Source organism: Prenolepis imparis, unplaced genomic scaffold, assembly GCF_030444845.1.
Source record: "Prenolepis imparis isolate NDT839.2.m4 unplaced genomic scaffold, iyPreImpa1.0 SCAF_13, whole genome shotgun sequence".
NCBI lineage: Eukaryota > Metazoa > Arthropoda > Insecta > Hymenoptera > Formicidae > Prenolepis > Prenolepis imparis.
This window is the reverse complement of record NW_028141171.1, coordinates 5,339,039-5,365,943: the sequence shown is the minus strand read 5'-3', so window position 1 is coordinate 5,365,943 and position 26,905 is coordinate 5,339,039. Positions and strand designations below refer to the sequence as shown.

The 26,905-nt window shown below is 33.2% G+C and overlaps 1 protein-coding gene and 1 non-coding gene across 3 annotated transcripts in view; one reads left to right on the top strand and one right to left on the bottom strand.

Moving 5' to 3' along the window:
• The window catches only part of Sesn (Sestrin), a 211,286-nt gene that overhangs the window by 21,041 nt on the left and 163,340 nt on the right, over positions 1-26,905 (top strand). For both annotated transcript variants that reach the window (XM_083053222.1, XM_083053223.1), the window contains exons 2-4: positions 6,014-6,536; positions 9,143-10,238; positions 17,106-17,171. In XM_083053222.1, coding sequence (XP_082909348.1) covers positions 6,286-6,536; positions 9,143-10,238; positions 17,106-17,171 — 1,413 coding nt within the window. In that variant the 5' untranslated portion in view covers positions 6,014-6,285. The remainder of the gene's footprint in view (positions 1-6,013; positions 6,537-9,142; positions 10,239-17,105; positions 17,172-26,905) is intronic.
• Positions 16,951-17,023, bottom strand: Trnak-cuu (transfer RNA lysine (anticodon CUU)). Its single transcript has one exon. It is a non-coding gene; the product is annotated as a tRNA-Lys (tRNA).

Here is a 26,905-nt window from a genome sequence, read left to right as displayed (position 1 = left end):
CGACTTTATTTGGCGTTGGTGGTGGGGCCAGCTTAATAGGGGTAAGAATATATATATATATATCTCATATATAGATCTCGCAAAATTCATAAATGACAGAGAAGGACGTGGGAAATCCTCAATCTATAGTAATCTCGTGAAGCTTATGGCGAGGAAGGAACGCGCAAATTCACCATCTCTCTCAAGTTAATCCTTCTGTGACGTCGGCGTCGTCGGGCTCGTAAATAAGCAGTCGTTACCAAAGAGAGGAGATGTGATCTTACGACAGTGTGTGCATCTCTCTCTCCTCCTCGGTCATCGATCCAGCAGTAAAACATGCTCTTTGGCGACGCGGAATAAATTCCGCGCGCGAAATTACGACGAGATATATTATTCCGCGGGCGGGCGGCGTTAATCCGCTTCTGGTTCCGTTTCGTTTAATTCGGCCAAGTGAATCGAGTCGGTCGCTCGCGCGACCGCTTTATCGCCTCGCACGTTCCCCGAGACGTGCCCTGACCATCCTTATATCTCGAAAGACAAAGTGTGTACGGCATATCGCGAATGCACGGCGGCGCGAGCATGCGGTAGCACGGCGGCATTAATAATTCATACTCCGCGGAATGGTGGGGTTAAGGCTTCTGGGCGTTATAAATATTTAGATCGTCACGGAGATATATATCGCGCGCGCTCGGACGCCCGGGGAACGGAGCCAGAAGAAGATGAAGAACTGCAATGAGGAGGTACAGCGAGATCGCGAGATACGTCGACCAAACTCGAGGAGAGGAGAGAGAAAGAGAGGGATTATTTCCGAACAAGCTGAATATTTAAGTCTCACGCGATCGTATAATAATATAATATACATGAATAAGAATATGATAACTGAAATAATAATATAATAATACAAATCTCATCGAGATTTCTTTATTATACAATTTATAATAAATAATAATATAATTAATAATAATAATATATAATAAATATGTATATCTCGTCGAGATCTCTGGCGAATCAACTTTTATCTGCGAGTTCTTTATTAAAGTGACATTGTCAGGACGACAAATCGTAGATGTTCTCGAGTTAAATATATACGTTAAAATGATTGTATATAAGTTTTTAAATGAAATCATGTCTGTGCTGTTACTGCTGTGACGTCACGCGTTAAACACTCTTCCAGTCATCTCGCAGTTTCCTGTTAATTTCCAAGAACGGACTACTATTGCTCGGATAAACACAATGATTATTGCAATCATTTTCTTACTTTACGTCGCGCGCAAGGAGGAATGGAATACTGTTATTATACCACTGCGATTATCGTTATAAACTGGTTTGATATGCTTTTTTTTTTTCCTTAACAACGCGCGAATTATTGTTTATAAGGAGATTTTGTTATTTTTAACCTCTTTACATTTTTGCAAAAATTCTCTCGAGGGAAACTTTATCTCGCGCGTTCTCCGTATTTTTTCTTATGCCGTGCGAGAGAATTATAATTTGCGCGAATATTATGATTAAGAGCCTGAATATCTGAACTGATTCTAATTATGCTCGATTATTTTCGTGATTATATAGAAGCGAAACGGGCGAATATAAATTAAACATCGTTCATTTAAATATATTATATACATCATAATAACATTTAGTTTTCTAGACTCACGTGTGGTTTTTATATGCAATTAAATAGATTAAAAATGGAATCAAGCTTTTTTTAAAAAAAAAAAGATTAGTATAGCAACTTTAGATTATTTCGATTCCCATCCTTCTTCATTCTCTGACCTAAATAAGGAGAAATTTCAATCTCTTTTTTTTAATAAAAATATTTCATATTTTTTACGTCTTTTAAACGATTAGATTATTTCGATTACCATCCTTCTTTATTTTCTGAATTAAATAAGGAGAAATTTCAATCTTTTTTTTTAATAAAAGAATCTCATATCCTTTTATGTCTTTTAAACGATGTCATGTAAATGTAAATTCGTTCAGAACAGAAACAGGAAACGCACGACTGTATGTATACATGATGATGCATGTATTTTCATACATTACCGGTTATAAACATGGTTTCTCGTAGTATATTTTTTTTGTAAAAATTTGATTCGTTTAGTTTTACGGTAAAGGGTAATAATCAACCGTCCTGGTAAAAATAGCAGCGTCAATATCAAAACACAAATGTGTATATGTGTACTCGAATGTGTTACATATGGGTTACGTATACTTTGACCTATATGTGTCGTAACACCGTCGAAACATCATTAATCATTCCATAACGGCGGGTTTACAAAAATCGCATACGTAACATACGCGTGTCTCGAATGGTGAGGATTTGAAAAACATCGTTCAGCTTATCGTACACGTATTATAATCGCAGCCCGATAACCGTAAACGCATCGTTAATCTATTTACATTGATTCGATAATAAACTCGATGAGTCGATTACCGGCTCCGGTAAATTCACGACTGTGAACGAAGCGAGAGTGAATTTCGAGTCAAAGTTTCAGAGGGACAGAAATAGCAGTCCGTTTTCCCTTCGCAGAAATTCCTCTTGAAACATCATTCGTTGAGAGCGTAACTTGCAACTCGTCCGAGGCCTTTTCCACGACTTACGCAATAAGAAAATGCGCGTATGAAATAATAAATGCGCGAATGCGCGCGTTTACGCAATCGAGTGCGCGAGTGCATCCTGAATTTCAGGATCGGGAGAGAGAGAAAGAATTTCTATTTCTACACAGATAGAATTTTTTTTATAAAATTTACCCTGAAAATCATAGTAATCGTGGGACAATATGCAAATTTTATGTAAAATTACAACTATTATGGTGGGTAATTTTAAGAGCCACATAATAGTTGTAAATTTCCACGCGTTTGTAAATTTGCAGTATATACAAGTAAAATTAATTTCTTCATTTGTAATTAAGCTGATTGCAAAAATAAATTTACAATATGTATGTAAAATTATAAAACGTAAAATGTAAAAATATTTTTTATAATTGTATTATTAAATATATTATTAAACACAATATATTATTAAACATTATTATTAAACACGATATATAGAATATTACTGTTGTATTGAGTAATATTACAAAATTTAGATAATTACATAAAATCTTTAAAATATTATATTATTTCGTAAGTTTCCATATAAAAGAAGATATATTTACATAATAAAAGACAAGTCTACATAATTTTGTGGAATTACATAATTTCTGTAAAATTACATGATTTCTTATATTTACAAGACTAATCATGTAATTTTTACACCTATTATTTGTGTAAATTTACTAAATTTTTTTACAGTGTGGTATGGAATGAGTTTTATGAGAATTTCTCTGATTAATATTTATCACAATAAAAATAATAATATCTATCACAATAAAATATAAAACATATACTAAACTGCATAGTAAAATTAATCAAACATATTTTATATTTTATTGTACTGGATATTATTATTTTTATTGTGATAAATATTAATCAGAGAAATTCTCATAAAATTCTTTTCATACCGTATTGTCCCACGATTACTATAATTTTCAGGATAAATTCTAAGAGAAAATTCTTTCAGTGTATTTTTTACCTCTTTGCGTGTTTATACTTTTATCATTTATACATTAGGGAGTGTTTCTCTCTTTTTTTTATACTTTTCACCAACATTATACATCGCTGTATCAGTATAACTGACCGTCGTTATTGATTTTCTCTTCTACACGAGAGCGCATGTTTGTTTCTTTATTCCTTTCGATATTTCATTCTTTCGTGATCCCTCGATAAATTGCCACTGTGACGTGACCTTTCTTATTTCTTGACCTCGGAGAACCTTGACCCAGACTTTCACGACAATCGATCAATCAAATTGTAGTCCTCAACTATGATATTGATTAATCCCTCTATCTTGATGAAACGTAGCAATTAATTAAGAGTACTATTTTGAGCCAGTATCATGAAAGATTATTCGCACCCGATATGTAGGATCCGGACATCCAATATACATGTATATTGTTAACTCTCGTAATCTGTTAACTCAGCTGATCCACTCCTGAGTTATTGGACATTAGTCAGCAATGCCAGCGAAGCAGGATTATAAATCTTTATGCGGTGATATAAAATGTTTATTTTTATCACACGTTTTCAAACACATGACGACGCATCACGTGTACATATATATATATATATATATATATATATCATACTTAATTTTTTTTATTGCGTTACTCGACAGTAATTGTAAGTTAAATCGATGTCGAAAAATTAATCCATTTAATCCATTTCAAGATAGCATTGATTGAGCATTAGATTGCAGGTTCGATTGTACGGCGAGATGCTGATTTCCTCAAGGTTCTCCTTCAAGAATTACGGACTATCTCGATTGTCTTTGCATAATGCACGGTCGATAATTCGCCGGTTATTACCGTTTTGAAAAGTGTTTCCCCATTAGGAGGTGGTGGCCCTCTTACGTCGCTAACGTATTAGATCCGTCTGGCATATAAGAGCCAAGTATATAAAAATCGATCGAGGCACGTTAGGGCCGACGGTAAATTGAAGTTCAATACGAATTGAAATCACTCGGCGAAATGCGCGCTTTTGCCCCCGTCATAATCTGTCTTTTTGCCGCGCGCAATTTCATTTCCTTCTTGTCTCCGATCGATGTCGATCATTTCGCTTTAATGCGGCACAGTATTTTTATCGGAGTTTTATTCACGTCCATTTCGCGGAGAAAAGAAAAGAATCTGTCGAAGAAAAATTATTTTGATTCTATGGAGGATTTTTTTTTATTTGGTAATTTATCCTTAATTTTGTCTAGTATAGAGGATTTTTTAAAATTCTTCTACAGAGAAAATTAAATAAAAATTTGTTTATCTTATTGGTAATTTATCCCTGCTATCTTCCCATGTCATCTGTGCTTTCCACAGATTAATCCCAACGTGGAAGAAAGGCAAGAGTAGACTGTGCGCAATTCGTTCGAAAGATTCGATGGAAAACGCGTGCGGTGACGATATAAAGAAAAATGTGATTCGGTTGGTGATTGCGTAGCAGTATTGAAACGAAAAAAAAAAAAAAAAAATACGAAAAAAATAGAGAGAAAGAGAAAGAAGAAAGAGGGGGCAAACCGCGTGTGATGGAAAAACCGCGATAGATATGAGAGAAAAATAGGAAAGAGAGAGAGAGAGAAAGAGAAAGACAAACGTAAGAGAAAAGTAGGAGGCGGAAAAAGAGAAGAAAGGCGCGAATCGATTGGATCCGATCGGGTTAAAACGTTTTCCCGGTCGATCGTTTCCTCTTCGCGGGAAGGTTCGTCAGAGAATCGCGTTTCCCATTCCCTTTCCCTCCTCCGTCTCGAACTCGAATCTCGATAGATCGCCTCGACGGCCGACGCCTCTTTGCCTACTTTCTATCGCCCTGAAACGTATCCCGAGGTGCAGCGGTCTCGGTAAAATCCTCTCCGAGAGAAACGAGTTTTATGGTCGATTCTCTCACGGCGAAACGCGACGAAACGAGCGTAATTGCGCGAGGATAGTACCGGGATCGACTCTCTTTTTTTTTTCTTCCCTTCGATCCCTTTCTTGTCACGCCCGGTTAGAGGAGGAGGAGGAGACGAAGGAGCCTTGGAAAACGAAGGAGTGCCGTTTAATCGCGCGGCGGCGAGCAATCAATAGATCGATCGATCGATCGGATCGGCAGAGAGAGAGACGATCTTGAAACGATCTTCTCGTTCGTCATGCGATTGAAAAAGGCGATTTTAATATCGGCGTCGAAAATTTAGACGAGATTGTAAAGAGAACGACTTAACTATATCTCTTCTTGCGTAAAATCGCAGAAGTAAAGAAATTTGAGATTCCTTCCGTTAGATTAAAGAAGAGACGGAGCAGATATAAGAATAGCGCGTTTCATGGTCGACGACTTTTCTCGTTGCGTTCTATTTATTATTATTATTATTATTATTTTTTGAAAGAAAGAGAAAAACTAGTCGATTTTGCGCGATCTACTAGATTAATAAAACAGAGGCTTTGATGACACAGCGGAGCGTTATTTCCTCTTGCAGCTCCAGCTTGCATCGGGTTTTCGAGGGAGGATCGTCCGACGAGCTCGCAAAATAGACAAGAGTATCGTGCCTCCCCCAGCCCCTCTCGCAAAAGAGGGGAAAACGGCGAATCGGAAGGAAGAAAAATATAGATATCCCATCGTTCCATCGCGCGCGCTGTTTATCCTGGGAATCGAGCCGAGCGCGCGGGCGCCTCGACACTTGGCGCGATTGCTTCGAGGCAAGAAGGATCCTGGAAGGATCGGAAGGTAGGAAAACAACGTGCGCGGGATATGTACCGGGAGCCAAACAGCTCATCGGGCAGCAACGCCTCCACCAAGGGCGACGAGGTCGAGCTCGTCAGTAGGTTCCTGGCGCCGCTCTGCGCCAGGGACGAGGCGGCCAGGAACATTGCCCTGGCCGCGGCCAGGACCACCGTCGAGGGATGGCTGGGCAGCGTCGGCGGTTCGAATCGCTGGGAGGACGCCGGCGACATCGAGGACACCAAGAGCGCGACCGCCAAGTTCTCCGGTCAAGACGGAAGGTAAGTGTGTCACAACTATCTAGAAATATACTCGTTACACGGAAAAAAAATATTTACTATACCATAACTAAATTTTACGAATCAGAAATATAAGTATCCTTCATTTTTAATGGTAAAAAAATCGGCAAAAATATAAATATCTCTTATTTTTAATGATTAAAAAAATCAGTAAAAATAATATAATGTAATAAAATTGGATATATTATATTTTTCCATCAATTTTTTATATAATTCTCTATTAGAAAAGAAAAAGAATATTTTTTTGTATATTTCATTACACGGAAAAAAATATTAGCGCTACCATAGTTAAATTTTATGAATCAGAAATATAAGTATCCTTCATTTTTAATGGTAAAAAAAAATAAGTATCTTCCATTTTTAGTAATTAAAAAAAATCAGTAAAATGTGTAATAAAATCAGATATATTATATTTTTCCATCAATTTGATATAATTCTCTATTAGAAGAGAAAAAGAAGATATTTTTTGTTTATTTCATTACACAGAAAATTAATTAAATATATTTTTTAGATGTCTCTATATTACACCTGAAATTTAGTTATCATGTTTAAATTTTAGCTACGGTGACTAATATTTTTAACTTTATAATTTAACGGGAAATTCTCTATTAAATTATAGCTTAACAATATTAGTTTATCGTAGCTAAAATTTATGCATAGTAACTAAATTTCAGATGCAATAGAAATATTCGTTACACGGAAAAAAAATATCATAGCTATCATAGTTAAATTTTACGAATCAGAAATATAAGTATTCTTCATTTTAAATGATAAAAAAATCGGCAAAAATATAAATATCTCTTATTTTTAATGATTAAAAAAATCAGTAAAAATAATATAATGTAATAAAATCGAATATATTATATTTTTCCATCAATTTGATATAATTCTCTATTAGAAGAGAAAAAGAAGATATTTTTTTGTATATTTTATTACACGGAACAAAATATTAGCGCTATAGTTAAATTTTAGGTGTTTCTATATTATACCTGAAATTTAGTTATGCTTAAATTTTTCAATTATGTTTAAATTTTAGCTTTTTTACAATGACTAATATTTTTAACTTTATAATTTAACGGGAAATTTTCTATTAAATTATAGCTTAAAAATATTAGTTTACCGTAAAATTTTGGCATAGTAATTAAATTTCAGATATAATATAGAGATACCTAAAACTATAGTAATTAATCTTTTTTTTGTATACCAAAAAATATCACTTTTTTTTCTAATAGAGAATTATACGAAATTGATTGTAAAATGTGATGTATCCGATTTTATTACAATTTTTTTAATAAATAAAACCGAGGGATGCTTATATTTTTGATCTACGTTACATATTGTTTAAAAACTCTTTCTTTATTTAATCCATATTTATTACTCATATTACTATAATAAAGATGCATGTAACAAAAAGAAAAAAAAAACCAACGAATAAAACAACAACATCCATTACTTTGTGTAAAATTATATTAATTCGATGCAAAAGAAAATAACAGATTTGATTAATTTCTGCTCGTTTCAATCTGTCGCTGTTTTTTAAAAAATTTGTATATCCTCGTTGTTTTTTATGGTTAAATGGACCAATATATAATGTTAGAGATTACGGTATTTTGATTACAATCCCGTTAAATTTTAGAACTATACATGTTCGCCATCGCATGCCTTCATACATTTGTATTTAGGTTTAATTGGATGTACTGTAATAAATTCGTGGCCATTCTATTTTCTGTCTTGTAGAATAAATACGGGCGTGTCGCTATAGGATGCGTTAAAATTATACGATTTGTTGAACAACTTTGTTTACCAGTAGCAATTATTTATCAATACCATTAATTAACGATTGATCAATTAACGATTTATCAAATAACAAATAATCTATATATACATCGTGTGTAATAAATATTTCCTAAAATAATTCGACTTCGCGTATCATAATTTTGATCGAGCGGACATGTTTAATCGGTGCAAACATTTCGTTCCGTGCACTCTCGGCAAATTATTGGTTCTGGATTTAATATCAGCATTCGGTCACGCAAACACGTAAAACCCCGACGTGAACGCGGTACTTAAATAATCACGAGCGGTTCATTAAAATGTGCACGTTATAGAGATTAGTAATAAACACGCAGGAGAAATTATACTCGTTTAAGCATAACTACAAGGACTATTGCGGAGAAAGAGATCTGCTATATCTCTGTCTTTTTTTTTTTAATAAAATTCACATAACTCTTGTCTTCGTTTCTTCCTAAAATTTCTCGTGGACTATTTTAATTATTATTTAATTTCGAGAAAACATTTATCATGATAGATTAGGGTATGTATTTAGGAATTAAAAATAATTTCAGTGATAAAATCGCGAATAAAAATGTCTCCTGACAAAATTTGAACAATAGCAGTTTTGTGGAAAAACAAACAATTTAACTTGTTTCAATTTTATCATTTTTATGTATTTTATTTAATCCGTTTTAAAATTATTTTATAAATGATTAAATGGCGCCACTTTAAAAGATTCATAAGCTAGAAACACACACGCACGTCTGTCAATCGAACAGCTTTTTTTTAATTCGAAACTTCGTATTTGATTAAAGATACGACATGAGTGTCGAGCGGTCGCCGACAAGGTCATCGCCGAGGAGCGTGCACCAGCACCAGCTGCTGCAGGACACGTTCCGGACGGAGGGCTTTTTCCCGCAAAGCGTGAACGATAACCCTGCGCCATTCCTCGAGGAGAACAATCCGGAATCCTCGTTCGATTGCGTGGACGGACGTCTTCTGAACGAGAGGCGGTTTCGCGAGCGATACGGCGACGGCGTCGAGAGCAGCAGGTCCGGCCATTCAACGTCCTCAGATGAGGGTAGCAAGGGCTTAAACAACGAGGGCAGATGCCCGCGTTTCGGCTCCAATTGCGAGAGCGAGCGAAAGTATCATCCGGGCTCGTCGTCGAGCGACAGGTCGACGAGCGACGACTATTGTCCTGGCAGGACGAAGAGCAATTACACCAAGGTGAAGGGCGCCAAGCAGAAGCAGCTGGAGGATGACGAGCTCGATGCGGACACCCGGGTGTACGGCAAGAGTCCCAAGTTTGATGACAATCTCAGCGGCCTCGCGTCGTTCGACTGCCGGAATCGCCGAGCTAAAATCGCCGCCGGCGGCGATCAGCTGACGCACGAGCAGCGCCGATACTATGACGCCGGCACCGACGACGACGTGTCCTTCAACGAGAGCGAGGCGGCGCGCAGCGACGGGGTCGTCTTCAACACGCTCGACGGCTTCGAGAATGAGAACGAGTCGTCTTACTGCCAGGACATGAATCTGGAGAGCCGCGAGACGGCGGCGGTTTACGAAGATAACCCGGAGGATCCGCGTGGCCGGGCGCAGCAGCAGGACTATCTGCGCAAGAACGACGAGAGGAAGTTTAGCGCCGGTCAGATCAAGAGGCCGCTCTCCCAGGATGAGGACGTGTCCGCGAAGAGCGGCCGGGTGCTCGAAAGCCCGGAAGTGACGCCCGGTGACGTCGGCAGGATGCTGAATCTCGGTAATGCCCTGGACGGGCCCAGGCAGGCGCAGGCCAACAAGTATCTGAGCCTGGTGACGTTGCATCTGCCGGTGATACTCAGGCTCAGCGTCAACTGTCCCTTCCAGAACGTCAGGATCAAGTGCGCGGAGATCCTCCAGATGGTCAAGGTGAGCGATAATTTATTCAATCTGTTTTGCAGACAGTTTCGGATTTCCGGTGGTGCGTGTGCCAAATAATTATAGCGTCCTTCGCGTTTAAATAAATCTGCGTTAACATTAATTGGCAATTATTTTAATTTAGAATTCAAGGTTAAAGTTACTTAATATATTTTGAATTCTGGCATCTTTAATATATATAGGAATAATATATACATATATCTCTTTAATATATGTAGGAATTAATTCGTGACATAAGCATTTCTTTTTGATAAATTGTATTTATTTCTCAATCTTGTGAGCAGCATAAGGGGCTGCGTTTACAATAAAAGAAATAAGGAACAGAGAATAAAGAACAGCAAACAGGAATATATATAGGGAATGGAGAACAATTCAATATAAAACATATGGAATATAATTTAGTAACGCAAAATAGAAGAACAGAGGAATAGTGCTAAGGTGAAGTGATGATATTTCTGTATTCTGCTACTGTTACTAAATTACATTTTATATGTTTTATATTAAACTGTTCCCTATTTCCTGTTCCTGTTTTCTGTTCTCTATTCTCTTTCTTATACCGTTTTTTATTCCTTTTATTTTGCGCAGCCCCTGTATTTGTATATTTTAATATATAACACAGAAATAATTGCCAGAAAATTTTTATGTTCATGAATATATAAATGTATATGAATCAAGAAAACGAGAATTTTTAATACTTTTATTTGTTTGGCATATAATTTTTTAGTTTTTTAAAGAAAATTATGTAATTCATTGTTTTAATGAAAAAATTAACATAATTTCTTAAAATTTTTAATATAAAGTTAACATATTTCTCAACTCTTTTTTCTGAATTGCGCTCTAGTTAATTTTTGGCAATTTACATACAGATAATTTTATATATGTATGTAGGAAATACACTCACCGATACGATGCGATAACAACGCAGCTTTATATATTAGGAGCTTAATATAGTTCAAAGCATTAATCTATAACATAAAAAACACAAATTATATGTATACAAAATAGTTTTTAAAATAATTAATATTTGAAAAAGTCAATAATACGCAATTAAACTTTTATTCGTATCGTAAAATATATTTAATAAAATTACGCGATAAAAATTATTAAACTTTTTAATTATTTTTTTAGATCTAAAAATTTATATGAAATATAATAAAATTTAATTTTTAAAAGGTAAGTTAAATAATTATAAATTGTACAAACAATATTAAAATTATATACATGTATTACAGAATAAAATTTGTTATTATTAATTATCTAATTATAATAAAGTTTAATATAATGTATTCTATTTTTCTATAAATTTTACTTTAAATATCCATATTTATTTTTTTTTAAATCTTATTTCAAATTTATTTTTAAAAGATTAACTTATTTTAAACTTCATTTTAATAAAAATTGGAATAATACATTTATATAAATTATATATATAATTATATAAATTATGTAATATTAATTTATATAAATTTGTTTTAATTATAATCTGTTTATCGCTGGTACCCGATGCTTCCCCGGGTATTTTCTTCTTCCTGCTCTTTTATTCGTACTTATAGCGACTTTTTGGCACTTACACAGCACACGATCGCGAAAATACGAAATTAAACACGCGCGCATTAATCAGCAAAATAAAATAATCGCTCTATGCTAATCGATCTTTTCGATCGATTAATCGCGAAAGACTGATAGTTTCTAATTAGACGGTTGGCATCACTGCAGCGACATCCCGCGTAAACTTCGCGAGTCGCCCCGCTTCACACGGATCGTAGCTTCGTTTAATTATACTTGTCGCGTGCTCTTCTCTCAAATATGCGTCGTATATAATTAACAAAAGCGCATAAAGTATGCGTACGAAGCGTACTAAAAAGCGGGAGTGCCGAAGTATGAAAAGTTTCGTACGATTAATGTCGGGAGTTCCGCACAAAGTATCACGCGACTAAAATCGCAAGTGCCGTATAGAGTCGCGTACGATTAACGTATTTATGGGTCGGGAGTGTCGTTCAAATTGTCGTGCGATTATTTTATTTTGCTAATTAATGTGGGCGCGTGATCGTATTTTCGCGAGCGTGTGCTTTGTAAGTGTCAAAAAGACGCTACAAGTACGAACAAAAGAGAAGGAAAAAGTGGAAGTCCGGGGAAGCATCGGGAATCGGCGGAGCAACCATGCGGTAAGCAGGTTATAATTAAAACAGATTCATATAAATTAATATTATATAAATATATAAATAAATTATATGAATATATATATAAATATATAAATATATATATATATATATATATATATATGTATATATATATAATTTATATATAATTTATATATAATTTATATATAATTTGTATATAATTTATATAGATTTATTATTTAAATTTTTATTAAAATGAAGTTTAATATTAAAAATAAATTAAAAAAAAAAAAAAAATTAATATGGATATTTAAGGTAAATTACAGAAAAATAAAAAAATCATTATATTAAACTTTATTATAATTAGATAATTAATAATAAAAAATTTTATTATATATATATATATACATGTACATAGTTTTAATATTGTTTATACAATTTATAATTATTTAACTTACTTATTATATTTGATATAAAAAATCTAAAAAAAATAATTAAATTTAATAATTTTTATGACGTAATTTTATTAAATATATTTTACGATACGAATAAAAGTTTGATTGCGCATTGACTTTTTCAAATATTAATTATTTTAAAAACTATTTTGTATATACATATATACATATAATTTGTGTTTTTATATGTTATAAATCAACGTTTTGTACTATAGAGCTTCGTTGTTGTGTATCGTATCGGTGAGTGTATTGCATGTATACATTATATAACATATAACATTATCTGTATTATGTAGATTAATCACCAAAAATTAACTAGAGCGCAATTCAGAAAAAAGAGTTAAGAAATTATATGTTAACTTTATATTAAAAATTTAAGAAATTATATGTTAATTTTTTTATTAAAACAATGAATTACATAATTTTCTTTAAAAAATTTAAAAATGATATGCCAAGCAAATAAAAGTATTAAAAATCCTCGTTTTTGGTTCATGTACATTTACATATTCATGAACATAATAAAAACTTTTTGGCGATTATTTCTGTTATATATTAAAATATACAAATATAGGGGCTGCGCATAATAAAATGAATAAGAAATTGTGTGAATAAGAAAGGAAATACAAAACGGAAAACAGGAACACAGGAAATAGGGAACAGTTTAAAACATATGAAATGTAATTTAGTAACAGTAGCAGAATAGAGAAATTTTACCTTAACACATTTTATTATTCATCTGTTCCTCTATTTTGCGTTACTAAATTATTTCATATGTTTTATATTGAATTGTTCCTTGTTCCTGTTTTCTATTCTTTATTCTTTGTTCTTTATTTCTTTTATTGTTCGCAGCCTCTAAATATCTCTGGAGCCAACTTAGCGAATTGATTGATTTGATCTTCTTCTCATTTCACGTTGAGCTTCTTAGTTTTTAAGAGGCGCGGCGGAGGAAGTTGCGAAAATAAAAATAAAAAAAAAAAAAGAAAACCGCTTATTGTCCGTGGTTATCTATCCTTTGACGGAAATTAAATACCGCTGTATGCCCTGAGTCAGAGTACACGGGACATGGGACATTCCGGAAGAAAAAAATCTTGGCGAAACGATGCGAGAGATAACGGATAGCCTAGATATAGTTGTGTACAAAGTTTCGTCCGCGAAGTCTTCGACGAAGCAGATATTAACGCGACCGCGAAGTTTGCACTCTCGCGTGCACTCGGCTGAAATTCTTTCGCAACGGTTCCAGCACCGAAGTTTGCACTCGAACATTCCTCGTCGCCGCGTGTATATGTATGTGCTTGGTAAAGTTTATTAGGCAACACGAGACAAAGTTAAAAACGCGGCGAACACAAAGAGACATACCGACGCGTACGGAAATACGGAATATCTCAGGAATATCTCACACCTGTTCTTCAGGATCAACTGTCCAACTTTATGAAATGCGAAATCGTTTCTATGTGTTTTGCAACACGAACGAAAATTTAGATTATTATAGGACTTGGCAATTTTGGCTGCAATTTCTTGCACAAATTAAACTTAAAAAATATTTAACATATTTATATATTAATATACATTATTTTTACTTTTTATTTTATTAATATATTTTATATTATAATATATTATTAATATATTTTAAATACATTTTATATTAATAAAATACAAAAATTAATATATAAAATATAATATCATTAAAAGATCTTAAAAGAATACATAGAAAATGTTTTAATTTTTATTTAATTTTAATACACATACGCACATATCTTGGAAATCACTAATTTTGGAGCAATCTCCAGTATTCGTGTCCCGGAGAGGAAGTGCACAATTATTCTGAGATACGCTGTACACATTCCGCGGCTGAATTGAGATTGTCCAGAATATTTCAAGCTTTATCTCTCCAGTTTCGCGGCAATTTGTCCGAGTCCTTCGCGAAGAGTAACTGCCAGGCGCGATTCTTACGCTGCTGTGACTTTTGTATCTTCTGCTGTTAATGCACGCCGTTGTTTTATAGCTTTTCTTAATAAATAAACTACTAGGGGAGATTTACAGAGTCTCTCTCTCTCGCGCGCGGCAGCTGCTCGCGCATTTCGGAAGTAGAAGACTTGCTCAACTTTTCGCACCGAAGCTTTATTTCTTTAGACGAAAATGAAATTGAAATTTTTTATAATATTAATCCTATACATTTGCTGCAATTAAGTTTAGGTAATGTCTTGAAAAAACTTTGGAACTTGACATCTCTTCGGATAATCTTCGACGACGGACAAAATGATGATTACTTGAACTCATGTAAGCTGCGTGTAAAATGAGTGCGTGGGAATAATCTGGCGCAGGATGTGCTTATGCATAAAAGATAAACCGGATAGGAGTAACTGTCGGTTATATTAATGGACTTGTTTTGACTGGCTATTTGGGGAGGCGTTTGAACCGCGGGTTTTCTAAAAATATCCTGTACCTAGGTGGTTCGCGGTTAAAGCACAAACTTCGGCTCTATCGCGAGAGAGAGAGTTGCTCTTTCTCTCGCAACGAATAGTTCTCTACCGACAGTCATTAATCTTATTACGGCGGCAGTTAATCTTTTCGAAGAACCGTGGCAAATTGGACTAATTCAGTGTCCTTCAGTGCGCCGTTAAAAGAAATACCTGACAATACTGGCAAAACTAATCTCGCGCGAGCTGGTTAGGAGCGAACGAGCGAACGAACGCGCAATGCATCGCAAATATTCAAGTAGCCGAGACGGAAATAGAAACAAATGGAGAGATCGTTGTAAGATCGAAAGATTTTTAAAAAAACGTTTTCGACCGACAACTTTGTGTTAATTTTTTCTCGTCATTTTTTCTCGACGCTTAAAATACATTTATTTGTATCTCATTTGTCTCTAAAGAGAGTAGGATGAAAGTAAACCGCAAAAATAATCGACTATCTTTAAGCTTCTCGAGAATGAATATCTTTACCTTTTTTTATACAAATTTCAGAAACTGTCCCGCGATCACTATGATTAACTCTTAGAATCGTAAAAATGATTTAATCCTCTTTCGAGAAGAGATGAAAAATATTTTCTCTTTATACGAATTTTATTTTGTTCTTTTATGAAACATGTGTGTTTGTATATCAAACACGTTTATAAATGAGTTTATTTTATTTCTTTTAATTGCAAAAACAATATGATCATCCCGTTTACATTTTTCAAGATAATTAATATATAGATACTATTTATTTAATAAAATAAATGAGACACGTGTAGAAAAGAATAATATATAAATTAAGAAATATATTGATGTATTTCAAATCTCCATTAATGACAAGGTAAAACAATGTACATTATACGTGCGTGGATGTAGAATCCGCTGTTTCGGCCGACAGTTATGCTCACCGATATTGTCACACTCGAGGTCGATCGATACGACTTGTGTGTAAAGCTTTATACATAGTGCAGAACAATTTTCAGGCATAAAGTAGACAGAAACAGAAAGTCAGGAAAAGGAGGTTCTAACGTAAAACATAATGTATCATATTGTGACATCATATAATCGTATATAAAATTTGTGATATATTTCTAATTTTTCTATCTTTTTTTATCGAAATATATGTGGAGATTAAAATGTCTTTCTATGAACATAAAGAAGATTAAAATGCGAATTTGCAAAAACGAAATTTTAATTATGATATACTAGATTGTTAATGTATAAGAACATTTTTTAATTCTTATTTGTGTTTTAAAATATTAAGCATAATTAATCAAGTCATTATGATGTAATTATAAATTAAAATAATTATTTGATGGTATCAAAGGCTATTATATTTGATAATTCTCTCAGTTTTAATTTTCTGTAATTTCTAATTTAAATATAATTTTTGTATAATTATTCGAAAATTTTATTTCGGTTCATATCTGAAAGTGATAATTATACGATAAAAACATTTTTACATATATTTCGCAATAAAATTATTCAGTGATATATTTATTTTTATATCGTATTTTTATGTACTTGTAGCAACAAAATTTTTATCGGCTGTATTTCTCATGGGGGGGGGGGGGAATCAAGGTTTTATTCGACGATATATTTTACGAAAATAGTCCAAAAATAATTTTTATTAATTTTGTAAAATATAGATTATTGAAGTTTACAAAAGAAAGCTCGCCCAACGTGGGGCTCGAACCCACGACCCTGAGATTAAGAGTCTCATGCTCTACCGACTGAGCTAGCCGGGCTGTTGAGAGCCCGATGAATTTTGCTAGTTTTCAGTCTGACATTGGATATAGTAGAAAATGTAATCTTTTTTTTTTGTTACAGGATAGAGGACTTCCAGTACCAGTGCCGGCTTTCGATGGACCTAGTGCCTTCGTCCCTCTCTCGGAGGTAAGTCTGCTGCATGCATGCCAATTGCTTTTGTAGATCAGTATGTCAACTCGTGTTTACAATCGTCGAATGTTAATTGAAATTAATCCAAGTTTGAATCGAAGAACTTAGGCTTCTGTATCTTTCTAATTATGTTTTTAAAGAAAGGTTTTAAAGAAAAAATTCAATCAAATCACACATTATGGTTAATATTAATTAACATTTGCGGAAGTGTTCTTATATAAAAACTTTGCACTTTTGGAGTGTATTATATCATCATGTGTATATATTGAACAATTTTATAATTGATGCAGCATTATGATTATTTTATACGATAGCACAAACTTTGCAATTCAATGACAGATATATAAAGTCGAATCTATTTTGAGATAAATGAAAATAAATGAAAATACGAATTAAATGCAATGATAAGGGGACTATTCAGAATATAATCGATCACTTTTGTTTGTAAGGATAAATGTCACATTTGTGACAAACAAAATGTCATCATCGTTATTATTATAAAGTAATACAATTCGAAATACTTTGATCATGATATTTATCTCGTAATAACATCAGATGTTTTTTTTATTGAAATCATAAATGAGGTATATAACGTAATGAAAATGGAACAATTTACATAAATGCGCGATCGACGATGCGTTAAAATGGACTCGTGCGACTTTCTTTTTCTTATTTTTATATATTTTATTTATTTATTTTTTTTTTTAGAGATTGGCACGGATAGCTGAATTATTTTACTCGCGATCGTGGTCACAAAAAGTAGGACATGAAAAACGAATCGGTTAACGTTGCCGCGAAATCTGGGCCATCGCATTGGCGCCAACAGTGTCGATGATCTCGTCAGCTGATTGGCAATGGTCAGTAATGAGTCGGTCTTGACGATTGGTTCACGTTATACCGGGTGTCAATTCAGTCTATGCTTACTTGTCCCCCGATGACCTCTAATTTATTTTAATTAAACGTGAGTGCTGTAACTCTATTTGGCTGAAATATATTTCTTATTACATTTCTACCTCTAGCTATATAAAGGAAACTACATTGCCGATTGAGTAAATGTACATAGATCTTGTTGACAAATTTTAAAAATATTTTTAACAAAATCTCGTACACGTGTTAAAAATTACGTGAGGATTGTAATTAATACTGAATATTTTATTTCTCTATTATGTCTAATTTTTTACATATTTTTTTGATCAATTATGTCTATTGGAATAATATTAAATTAAAGTAGGTATTTCTTTTCTTTTTTCTCTTATTCTTCGCATTTATTTAAATTTTTATATTTTATCAATATAGGATAGAAAGAGGTATTTTGATTACGGTGTCAATTTATAGATGGCGCCAATGATCAAGTTATAGCTCGATTCTAAAGCACGTAATTAGTGCGACTATTAATGTTCGATATATAAACGGGCACTTGTATATGCAAATAATGAATGAATTTCCGCGCTGTTAAAAGCTACAAAGGAAATGCAGTTTCCAATATAATCCAAAAAGTTTTAATTAATTGTCTAATTATCATCGATGTCAATTATTAATGATATGGATTACTATTATTAATGTTGTTTCGTCGCTATGAATTTTAATATAATTTAATAATAATAATAACACTCGAATCACATTTTGTGCTCGAGAATCGCTGACGCAATGTGCAGCAGCGCATTGCATACATTAACGAGAAACTAATTTTGTACTGCAATTTATTTTGATTAATACACGAGTTTATATCGCGATCTTTTTACACCAAAAGCGCTCGTAATTTAGCGATTTACGTTATTATCAAATATTACGTAGCGCAATAATTTGTGGATTATAATTTTGAATTCTTCTGCGCGATTTCGCAGAATGTAATACACGTTATCGTCCTTGGTCGAGATAAGATTATACTTATTCGTGTCGGCGCACGTTTTTGTAAGACGAGGGTAAAATGTATTTACTCGAATTATCGTAAAAACGTGCGTCGAGCTCGTAATAATTATCCACAATAATATTATATAATGTAGTTATCGCAGTATACAGATTGCTTCGTTATATAATAACAAAACACAAATACATTGCCATTCATAAATAAATTTAATCACTTTACACGCGGTGTGTGTGTCTCAGAATTTAAACCAAAAAAGAGAACAAGCTGTTTTAAAAAATGCGGTATGCAACATTAAATTTCAATTCTATTAATCTTCCCTCAATATAGAGGAAACGTAAATTTACGTATTTTTTTAGAAGATCTTACGCCGGTAATTTTTATGGTTTATTATAAAGTGATTGTATAAAATATCTACTTTACGAGAGCTGCATCTTTATAGTATAATAAACGGCAGGTAAGTGTAAACAAGTGTATATACTTTTTTTTGCAAATAAATCGCACACTATGGCTTTAATCGGGCGCATTATTCGCAATACTTTAAAATAGTTTTGTAAAACGAGGAACGTAGATTTTTTTATCATAAATAAAATATTTATTTTCTTCGCGCTGATTGATAATTATAAGAACATAGCATAAAATAGCTAGAAGAATAGGTTAAAAATTTAATATATAGGATCCCTCAGAAACAAGATCGTAGATAGCGATTATTTTAATAGCGACACTTTACAATCTTTCAAGTTAACCGATTAGAAGCTAAAGAACTCTAGCTCACGTACTTCGGTACTTTAGATAAGTTTACTGTATAAAATTTTTTCGATTATACGTGTTTATGATATATCGTTTATTGATTCATCTGTCATCTTTATATTATCCTCACGTGCCTCTCGATGTCAACAAAGTTGATGATCGATCATCGAGAACTCGGATAGCAACCGATGATGTATCGTCGGGATCACTGATTTTTATCATCATGTTTTTAGATCCGTGCAAGATCTCTTATATTATGTGGGCGATTACGATTTATTTTTCATGCGAGTAATATTATATACTCTCGCATGCTGGATATCCTTGAATGCAAGCAAAAATTAGATACGTAATGCGGAAAAAAATCGCATATTGATTTATTATGCAAAATCACGTAATTATGTTTAATAATGTTCAACGTAATAATTTAAGAACGATTTTCTAGCATGTTTATTACAAACATATTTATCACGTAAAAAAGACGTGTATTATTTCACGTTGTGTGTTATTTTTTTTTTAATATATATAATTTTACAACTTATGGATTATATTTCTCTCTCTCTCTTTTTTTGTTTCTTTCTATAAAATATTTTATTGTCCAATTTTATTGGGCCGAACGCTTTTATTGGATTATTCGAAAGTATATCTTCTCTTCTATAACTATCTCACGTCCTCGCGCACCGATCAATTTCCAAAGGATATTATCGAACGTTCTACTTTGCGGTAGTTCTCCAGATATCTGGGGGAATCGGCGTCAGAGATATCGAGAGAGAATAGTTCGTATGAGAACGAAGTTTTACTTCATCTGCGCGAAATCGCTATTTCTCGAAACCAAATTCGAAACGATCCGAATTTCTATTACGCAATGGCTAATTTTCACATTTGTTGTACAGGGAGAGACGGTTGAAAATTTTTGCAACGAAAAATGAAACGCGATAGAAAGAGTATACGTAGGACGAAGAAAGGGGACTGAAAACTCGCGGGAATCTTGATCGAGTCAATTGGATATTGTTCCCTAGGTCAAGCGATTACGAACGGTTCGTACGTGCTTCATATACAAACTCCATCCTCGGGGGACGCGAATTGAATCTTCGATATTTCATATTTGTCTCTCCCTTTGCGCTTTTTGAAAATAATAATTCGTGTCGCGCAATTTCGCTGATAACGCACTTACGAAGATGGGGGCGGCGAATGTGTGTGTGTTCTCTATACATATATATATCTCTCTCTCTCTGTGTATAAGGTCTGTTTTCTGTTTTCACTTTATAGAATAAAAGTCGGTTGTTTCTACATTTTCGGATACTAAAATTATATTAATAACTAAAACGTGTTCAACTAAATAATATTTTGTTAACTGAACATATAAAAATATTTAAATTAAATATAACATATAAATCTAACAAATTGTGTATTTGACTTAAATATTAATATATGTTCAATTAACAAAATAGTAATTTAGTTGAACGGTTTAGTAATTTAGTCAAGTTAACAATTTTTTTTTTCAATGTATGCTATTTTATTACAACGCATCGGAATAAAAAATTTATTCGAAATTAGATCGTGTATTTTATCACGTTCCATTTTGTATTTCTCTGCAAACATTTTCCCTCTTTGTAAGTAATAAAGTAACTTATTAATTGCGTATTGGAGCGCGGAATTTTGCTCGCTTAACCCTTAAAGCTCGCAGCGGTAAAGGGCATAGCGCACAGTTTACTCCAGTTAATGACGTTAATTAATGCTTAAACCACGATGCCATTTCGACATTTCGCCGTGTATGATAAAGCGCGAGATATCCGCGGATTAAAGCGAAGTAATCAGTAAACGGTACTAATTTCAGAAATCGTTAATAGTACATTAAGATAACAATTAGTGAGTATTAAGTGTCTCTTTCAATGTTTAATCGTTATTAATGTAAGAATGTTAATTGAAGTAATAATCTTTTCTCACGCGAGGAGAAGAAAAAAAGATTACACCGATTAGAGCGCGATCAGAAAAAAGTGGCCACTTTATCTCGTGACCCCTTATCTCCCTCTGTGTGACGTCGCGCCTTCATCTATATATGATTATCTACGGGTCATTGACATCTCGCCCCGTCTTCTTTAATGCGCCAATTGTCGTCGGTGCTTGCGTGCGTTTATCAATTCGACGTAATGACTCCTATGAATAGAAGGTAGCAATTGCTTTAATTTCGCGGCCGGTGTTTCGAAAGATCTCGCAGAAAAGGCTCGAACTCCGATGATGAATGCAATAATTCGTCCTGTCCGTATTTATATTCGCGAATCACGTGTTTGTCTTCTCCCTTTCATTGATAAAAGGTGACAAAATTAAAACTGCGTTTTTTTTCTCCTCCCCTCTCCATAAAATATAAAACTATTTTTCGTATATATATATATATACGTATTTGAAATTGCAATTGCGTTTCGATGTACTAGTGCAATGTGCGTCGCTCTGCGCTTAATTATGTTACATTTAGTTACGAAACCAATAAACCGTCATCAAAGCAAATTTCCATGGCAACGATGAAATGCCGTTGCGGAATTCGCGAAACTGTAATTCATTCGCAACAACTGCAAATGACAATTCAAGTCGCGGTAAATTGCAGCGCATTATAATCTTCGCTCTCCGCGCGTATATAATCAAAAGTTACAATTCATTCGGTTTTTTTTCCACTCTCTCTCTCTCTACGGGATTGCTATCGTATCTTGTATTTTTTTTTTCGATGGGTTTAGAGAAGAAAAAGTTTTTTCGCGGTAACTCAGTCACACGGAGGAGAGATAGCTGGTTCGAATTTTTACAGCAAACAAAAGTGCATAAAAGTTTCCGTCTTCCGAGATATACATAAATAAGTATTAGGTATACTAATTTACATAAAGTATACATTTTTTTTTTCAAGAAAAACATTATTTCCTAATAAATGCGATCGATAATTGTATGCGACACATTAATTCTACGCGGAAAATAATTAATATACATACACGTGCTTATTAATCGACTGATAAAAAATAAATGCATATGTACATCATACAAAAAAAAAAGATATTGATGCGCGGAAGATAATTTGTAATGTACGTAAACAAAATGTACGTGCGCAATGTGGAAAGATTCTAGAGCTTAGTATGGGTGGGCCACTAACGAAGTTTGAAATATTCAACGACATTTATGCAGTGCGTCGCGTGCGATGCTTTCTCTCTCTCTCGTAGGGCACGCTATGTGCAAGCTTTCTCTGGCTGGTAATTTTATTAAAAAAAAAAATAAAATTAAAAAAAAAAATACCGCACTCTCGGCAGCAGCATGATTTATCAAAGGTGTAACGGTGCTAGTACGCCATGTAACGCAATTATACACGCGTGTTTATCGGAACGCCGGCATACGTATAATGATTCTCTCTTTTTTTCCCTCTCTCGGTCTTCATTTTTCGCTGCCAACGATATCATTGACGCGAAATAGATGCACGCGCGAGAGATAACGCGGGAGAAAGGGCCGGCAGTCAGATGGAATAGCGAGATTTTTCATGTAAATCCCATCCTATTTTACGCAGTCCACGCTCCGGGCTCTCGGGGAGGCAAATAAATATCCGCCGCATAGTCGGAATACCTATGGAAATATTACTTCAGAAATATGTTCGGGAGCGAATTGAAAATGAACGGGACATTTGATACAAGCCCCCTCGTCTATGCAGTTATATAGGTCTGTTACTATAATATCCCGATATTTTATCTTCATTTCGCGAGGACGCAATTGCATTAATTTTTCATTTAGAAAAGTCATTGACAGAGTAAGAAATGCCTTTTTTATGACGTTCGACAGAATATTTGACTCGATCGATTTTTAAGAGCTGTTTTTTAAGCTGTAGTTCTTATCGCGGTACATCTTATCGAGTTTATACTGGATTATCGGATTTGATTAGCAAATATTTGGAGGATATTACCAAGATTGAAGAATCGCACGCACGCACAATCTTTCGAATGATATTATCTCTTGTAACCTCCGTGTCGATTATCTCTCTCTGCGAGAAGCCGCTTTCGTTTCTTGGATTACCGTCGTAAGAAGAGAATATATACCTTTCGCAATCTCTTCCTACTGTGGTTTAACTGTTACATCTTTGGGTCGATAGAAATGTCGATACAGTCGGTATAGTAATATACGGCATCGGTATAAGTCGAGATAGCAAATGGTTTTTACGTTTTCCTGCCCGATTGCTCCTCTTATAATTCTTTCGGTTTTCCAAAGTAATTACAGTTTGACGCAAACATTCTTTCAACTTGTAAAAGGTGAAATATATATATATATATATATATATATATAATACATATGAGATATTTTTATCAGAATTATTTTTGGCTAAAATGACTTAGCCAATGAGGTACATTTAAATTTGACAGGCAATTTTAATTATTCAAAGCGATTGTGTTTCACGACGGAAATTTAATTCAGTTGTCTTACATTTTAATTTTGTTAAATAGAGCTGATGAAACCGAAATTATCTCCTTATTCAATTTTGATTTATCATTTTGGTCGAAAAATTAATGAAGATATATATATATTTATTGAAGGATTGAAATATAGTTTCTGCTTATGAGAATAATTAATGGTATTTATAATTAATTATTAACATACCTGTATATTACATGCATGCATGTATTAATAAATAATGATATTAATTCGGCGAGACACTGATAAAGCTCGACGCGATATGGATTTTATTGACTCGATCGTTCTCGGAGATATTTCTTTCTTCAGTTTGTAAGCTACTAAGAGTATTATTGCTCTCCTTTGTTGGGAGTAGAGTTTCATTCGCGTATCGATATTTGCTGTTATACTTTCTGCGGGTGGTCGAGACATGAGCTAAAACACGAGTTCTCTTTATAGAATGGCATTGTTCGAGCTCTGGTTTCCGTCCTGATGACAAACACAAGCGTCGATTTACGGTGGGCTCAATTCAGAGCAGGTTCGATTGGTCGAAGTCCGACACGCCTCTGATATTACGACACTTTTGTCTTGAGTTATCGATTTAATATTATCGCCTTGATTGACGTCGCTTGTTTGTTCAGCTTATCATTTTCGTTTAGTTTATCGTAGTTTCGGAATTTCTTTCGAAATTACCCATGATTAGTTTTTTAATCTAAGAATGAACGTCAAACGAAAAGGGATTTGTGCAATAAATTTTTTTTGTGGCCGAGATTCAAATTTGATACATATTTAGAGTTAAGCAAATGTTTTTGTTGCGAGACATTTGTTCCACGCTTTTGCATCTTTCCATCTTTCTATAAAGAAAATTCACGCATTTTTCTACATTTTATAATAGTTTTATATTTTTAATATCTTCGTATTGTATATAAAACATTTATTGCTGAAAAGAAGAACTGGTGTGTGCAATTGAAATAACTTTGCTTAAATATAACAGACATTTATATAAATATTTTTTTCTGTTGTTATTAAGTACCTTGAATCTAAATACATTTCAGTTTAATTTGTTCGACTATATTTCGTAGTATTTTATATCTCCTTGTGAAACTCATACTTTAAATAATTGGAATGCCATAGTTTCACAAATTTACTTATTATTAAGATAACTTATCTAAGAATTAAAAAAAAATTGAATATTTGTAACAATAGTCACCAGAGTTGATTGATCAGGCATATTTATTCTGAATCTGAAACGAAGTAAATTAATAATTTATTTTAATTAAAAATTTTAATTTAAAAGAATTGTTTTAAATTTAGATTATTCAATGAAACAAAATTTTAATCGTATTTTATTTATAATTAAGACAACAAGCAATAAAATTAAATTATTTAATATCCTGTACATACAAGAAATAATATATGAAATACAAATAATAATCTCGCATGAATATTGCTAAAACAAAAACTAGACTGAATGATATATATTTATATAAAAGTATTTTTTTTAATAATCTTTTTTATAAATAAATAAGTTTTTAACATTTTTCTGTTTTTTTTTTTTTTTTCTATTTTAAGCAAACATTGTGTATAATTACGCTTAATACGCTTGTTTTATGTCTTGTTAAAAAATCCACCACCATTGCTTTTGTATACATTGAAGTACTTATATATATAGTAAGCAGTTTTCTCTTTTGCGTTGTTTCTCGGCGACTTTATCTTTAAGGCATTGTGTTAACAAAAAAGGGGAAGATAAAGGTAAACGGAGGAATGATAAGACTTTTACGCAAATAATGGAAAGATATTCGAATTGCCGCTCGAACGATAACACGCTATCGTAAAAATTGCCGTCGTTTTACTATTCCTGGACAAAATCGAGTTCAAAGCGAGTGGTCTCTTTAAAACGATTCACGGATATTGCTTCTATCCGGTGTACATCGTTTCTTCTCTCTCTCTCTCTCTCTCCGTCTGTTTCTCTTTTCTCTTTCTCTCTCTTTTCATATGATAATTGATTTTTCTCGTTCAATTTTATCCAACGTTTATCGTTCGGGATGTTTGTGAAAATAGTTTCTTATCTTTGACCAAGATATATGGGTACTGCGTATTTATGTAACGAGATGCGACGTATAACGCAGATTACATTCACAAAGAGATTTAAAAATCATATTATTACGTACTTGGATTGAATAGAGGCTCTGTTATAATTTCCTGTGTATACAATTGAATCTATATTATTATGCATCCATATCCCGAATTAATTAAGTAATATTCATTTTTTTAACATTTTTATATTTTTATGAATTTTGATCCGAACTACAAGTGTGTCCGCGAGACAATATAAAGAGAAAATACATCATTTTATGAAAGGAAAATAAACATTTTCTCAGAAAATTCATATATGCATAAACAAAATGAGTGTAGAGCAAAATATGCATGCATACGAAAAATAATATCTCGGAAGGTTTATTTTCATACTTGTTCCCATAAAACATGACTCACTAATTACTGCTAAAATTTAATTAAATAGTGAATATGGTCTTAGCAAAGTGTAAAAACATTTTTATCTTTCTAAATGTAAAAGCTAAAAATATATCTTTTGTATCTCATAGGCTTCTTTTTAAAAATTATAGTCGTATCTAATTCTAATCGATTTATACTGATTGCCAAGTTTTTTAGCGACAAATTTTTTGAGAATTTGCAGCCAGAATTTATTTCC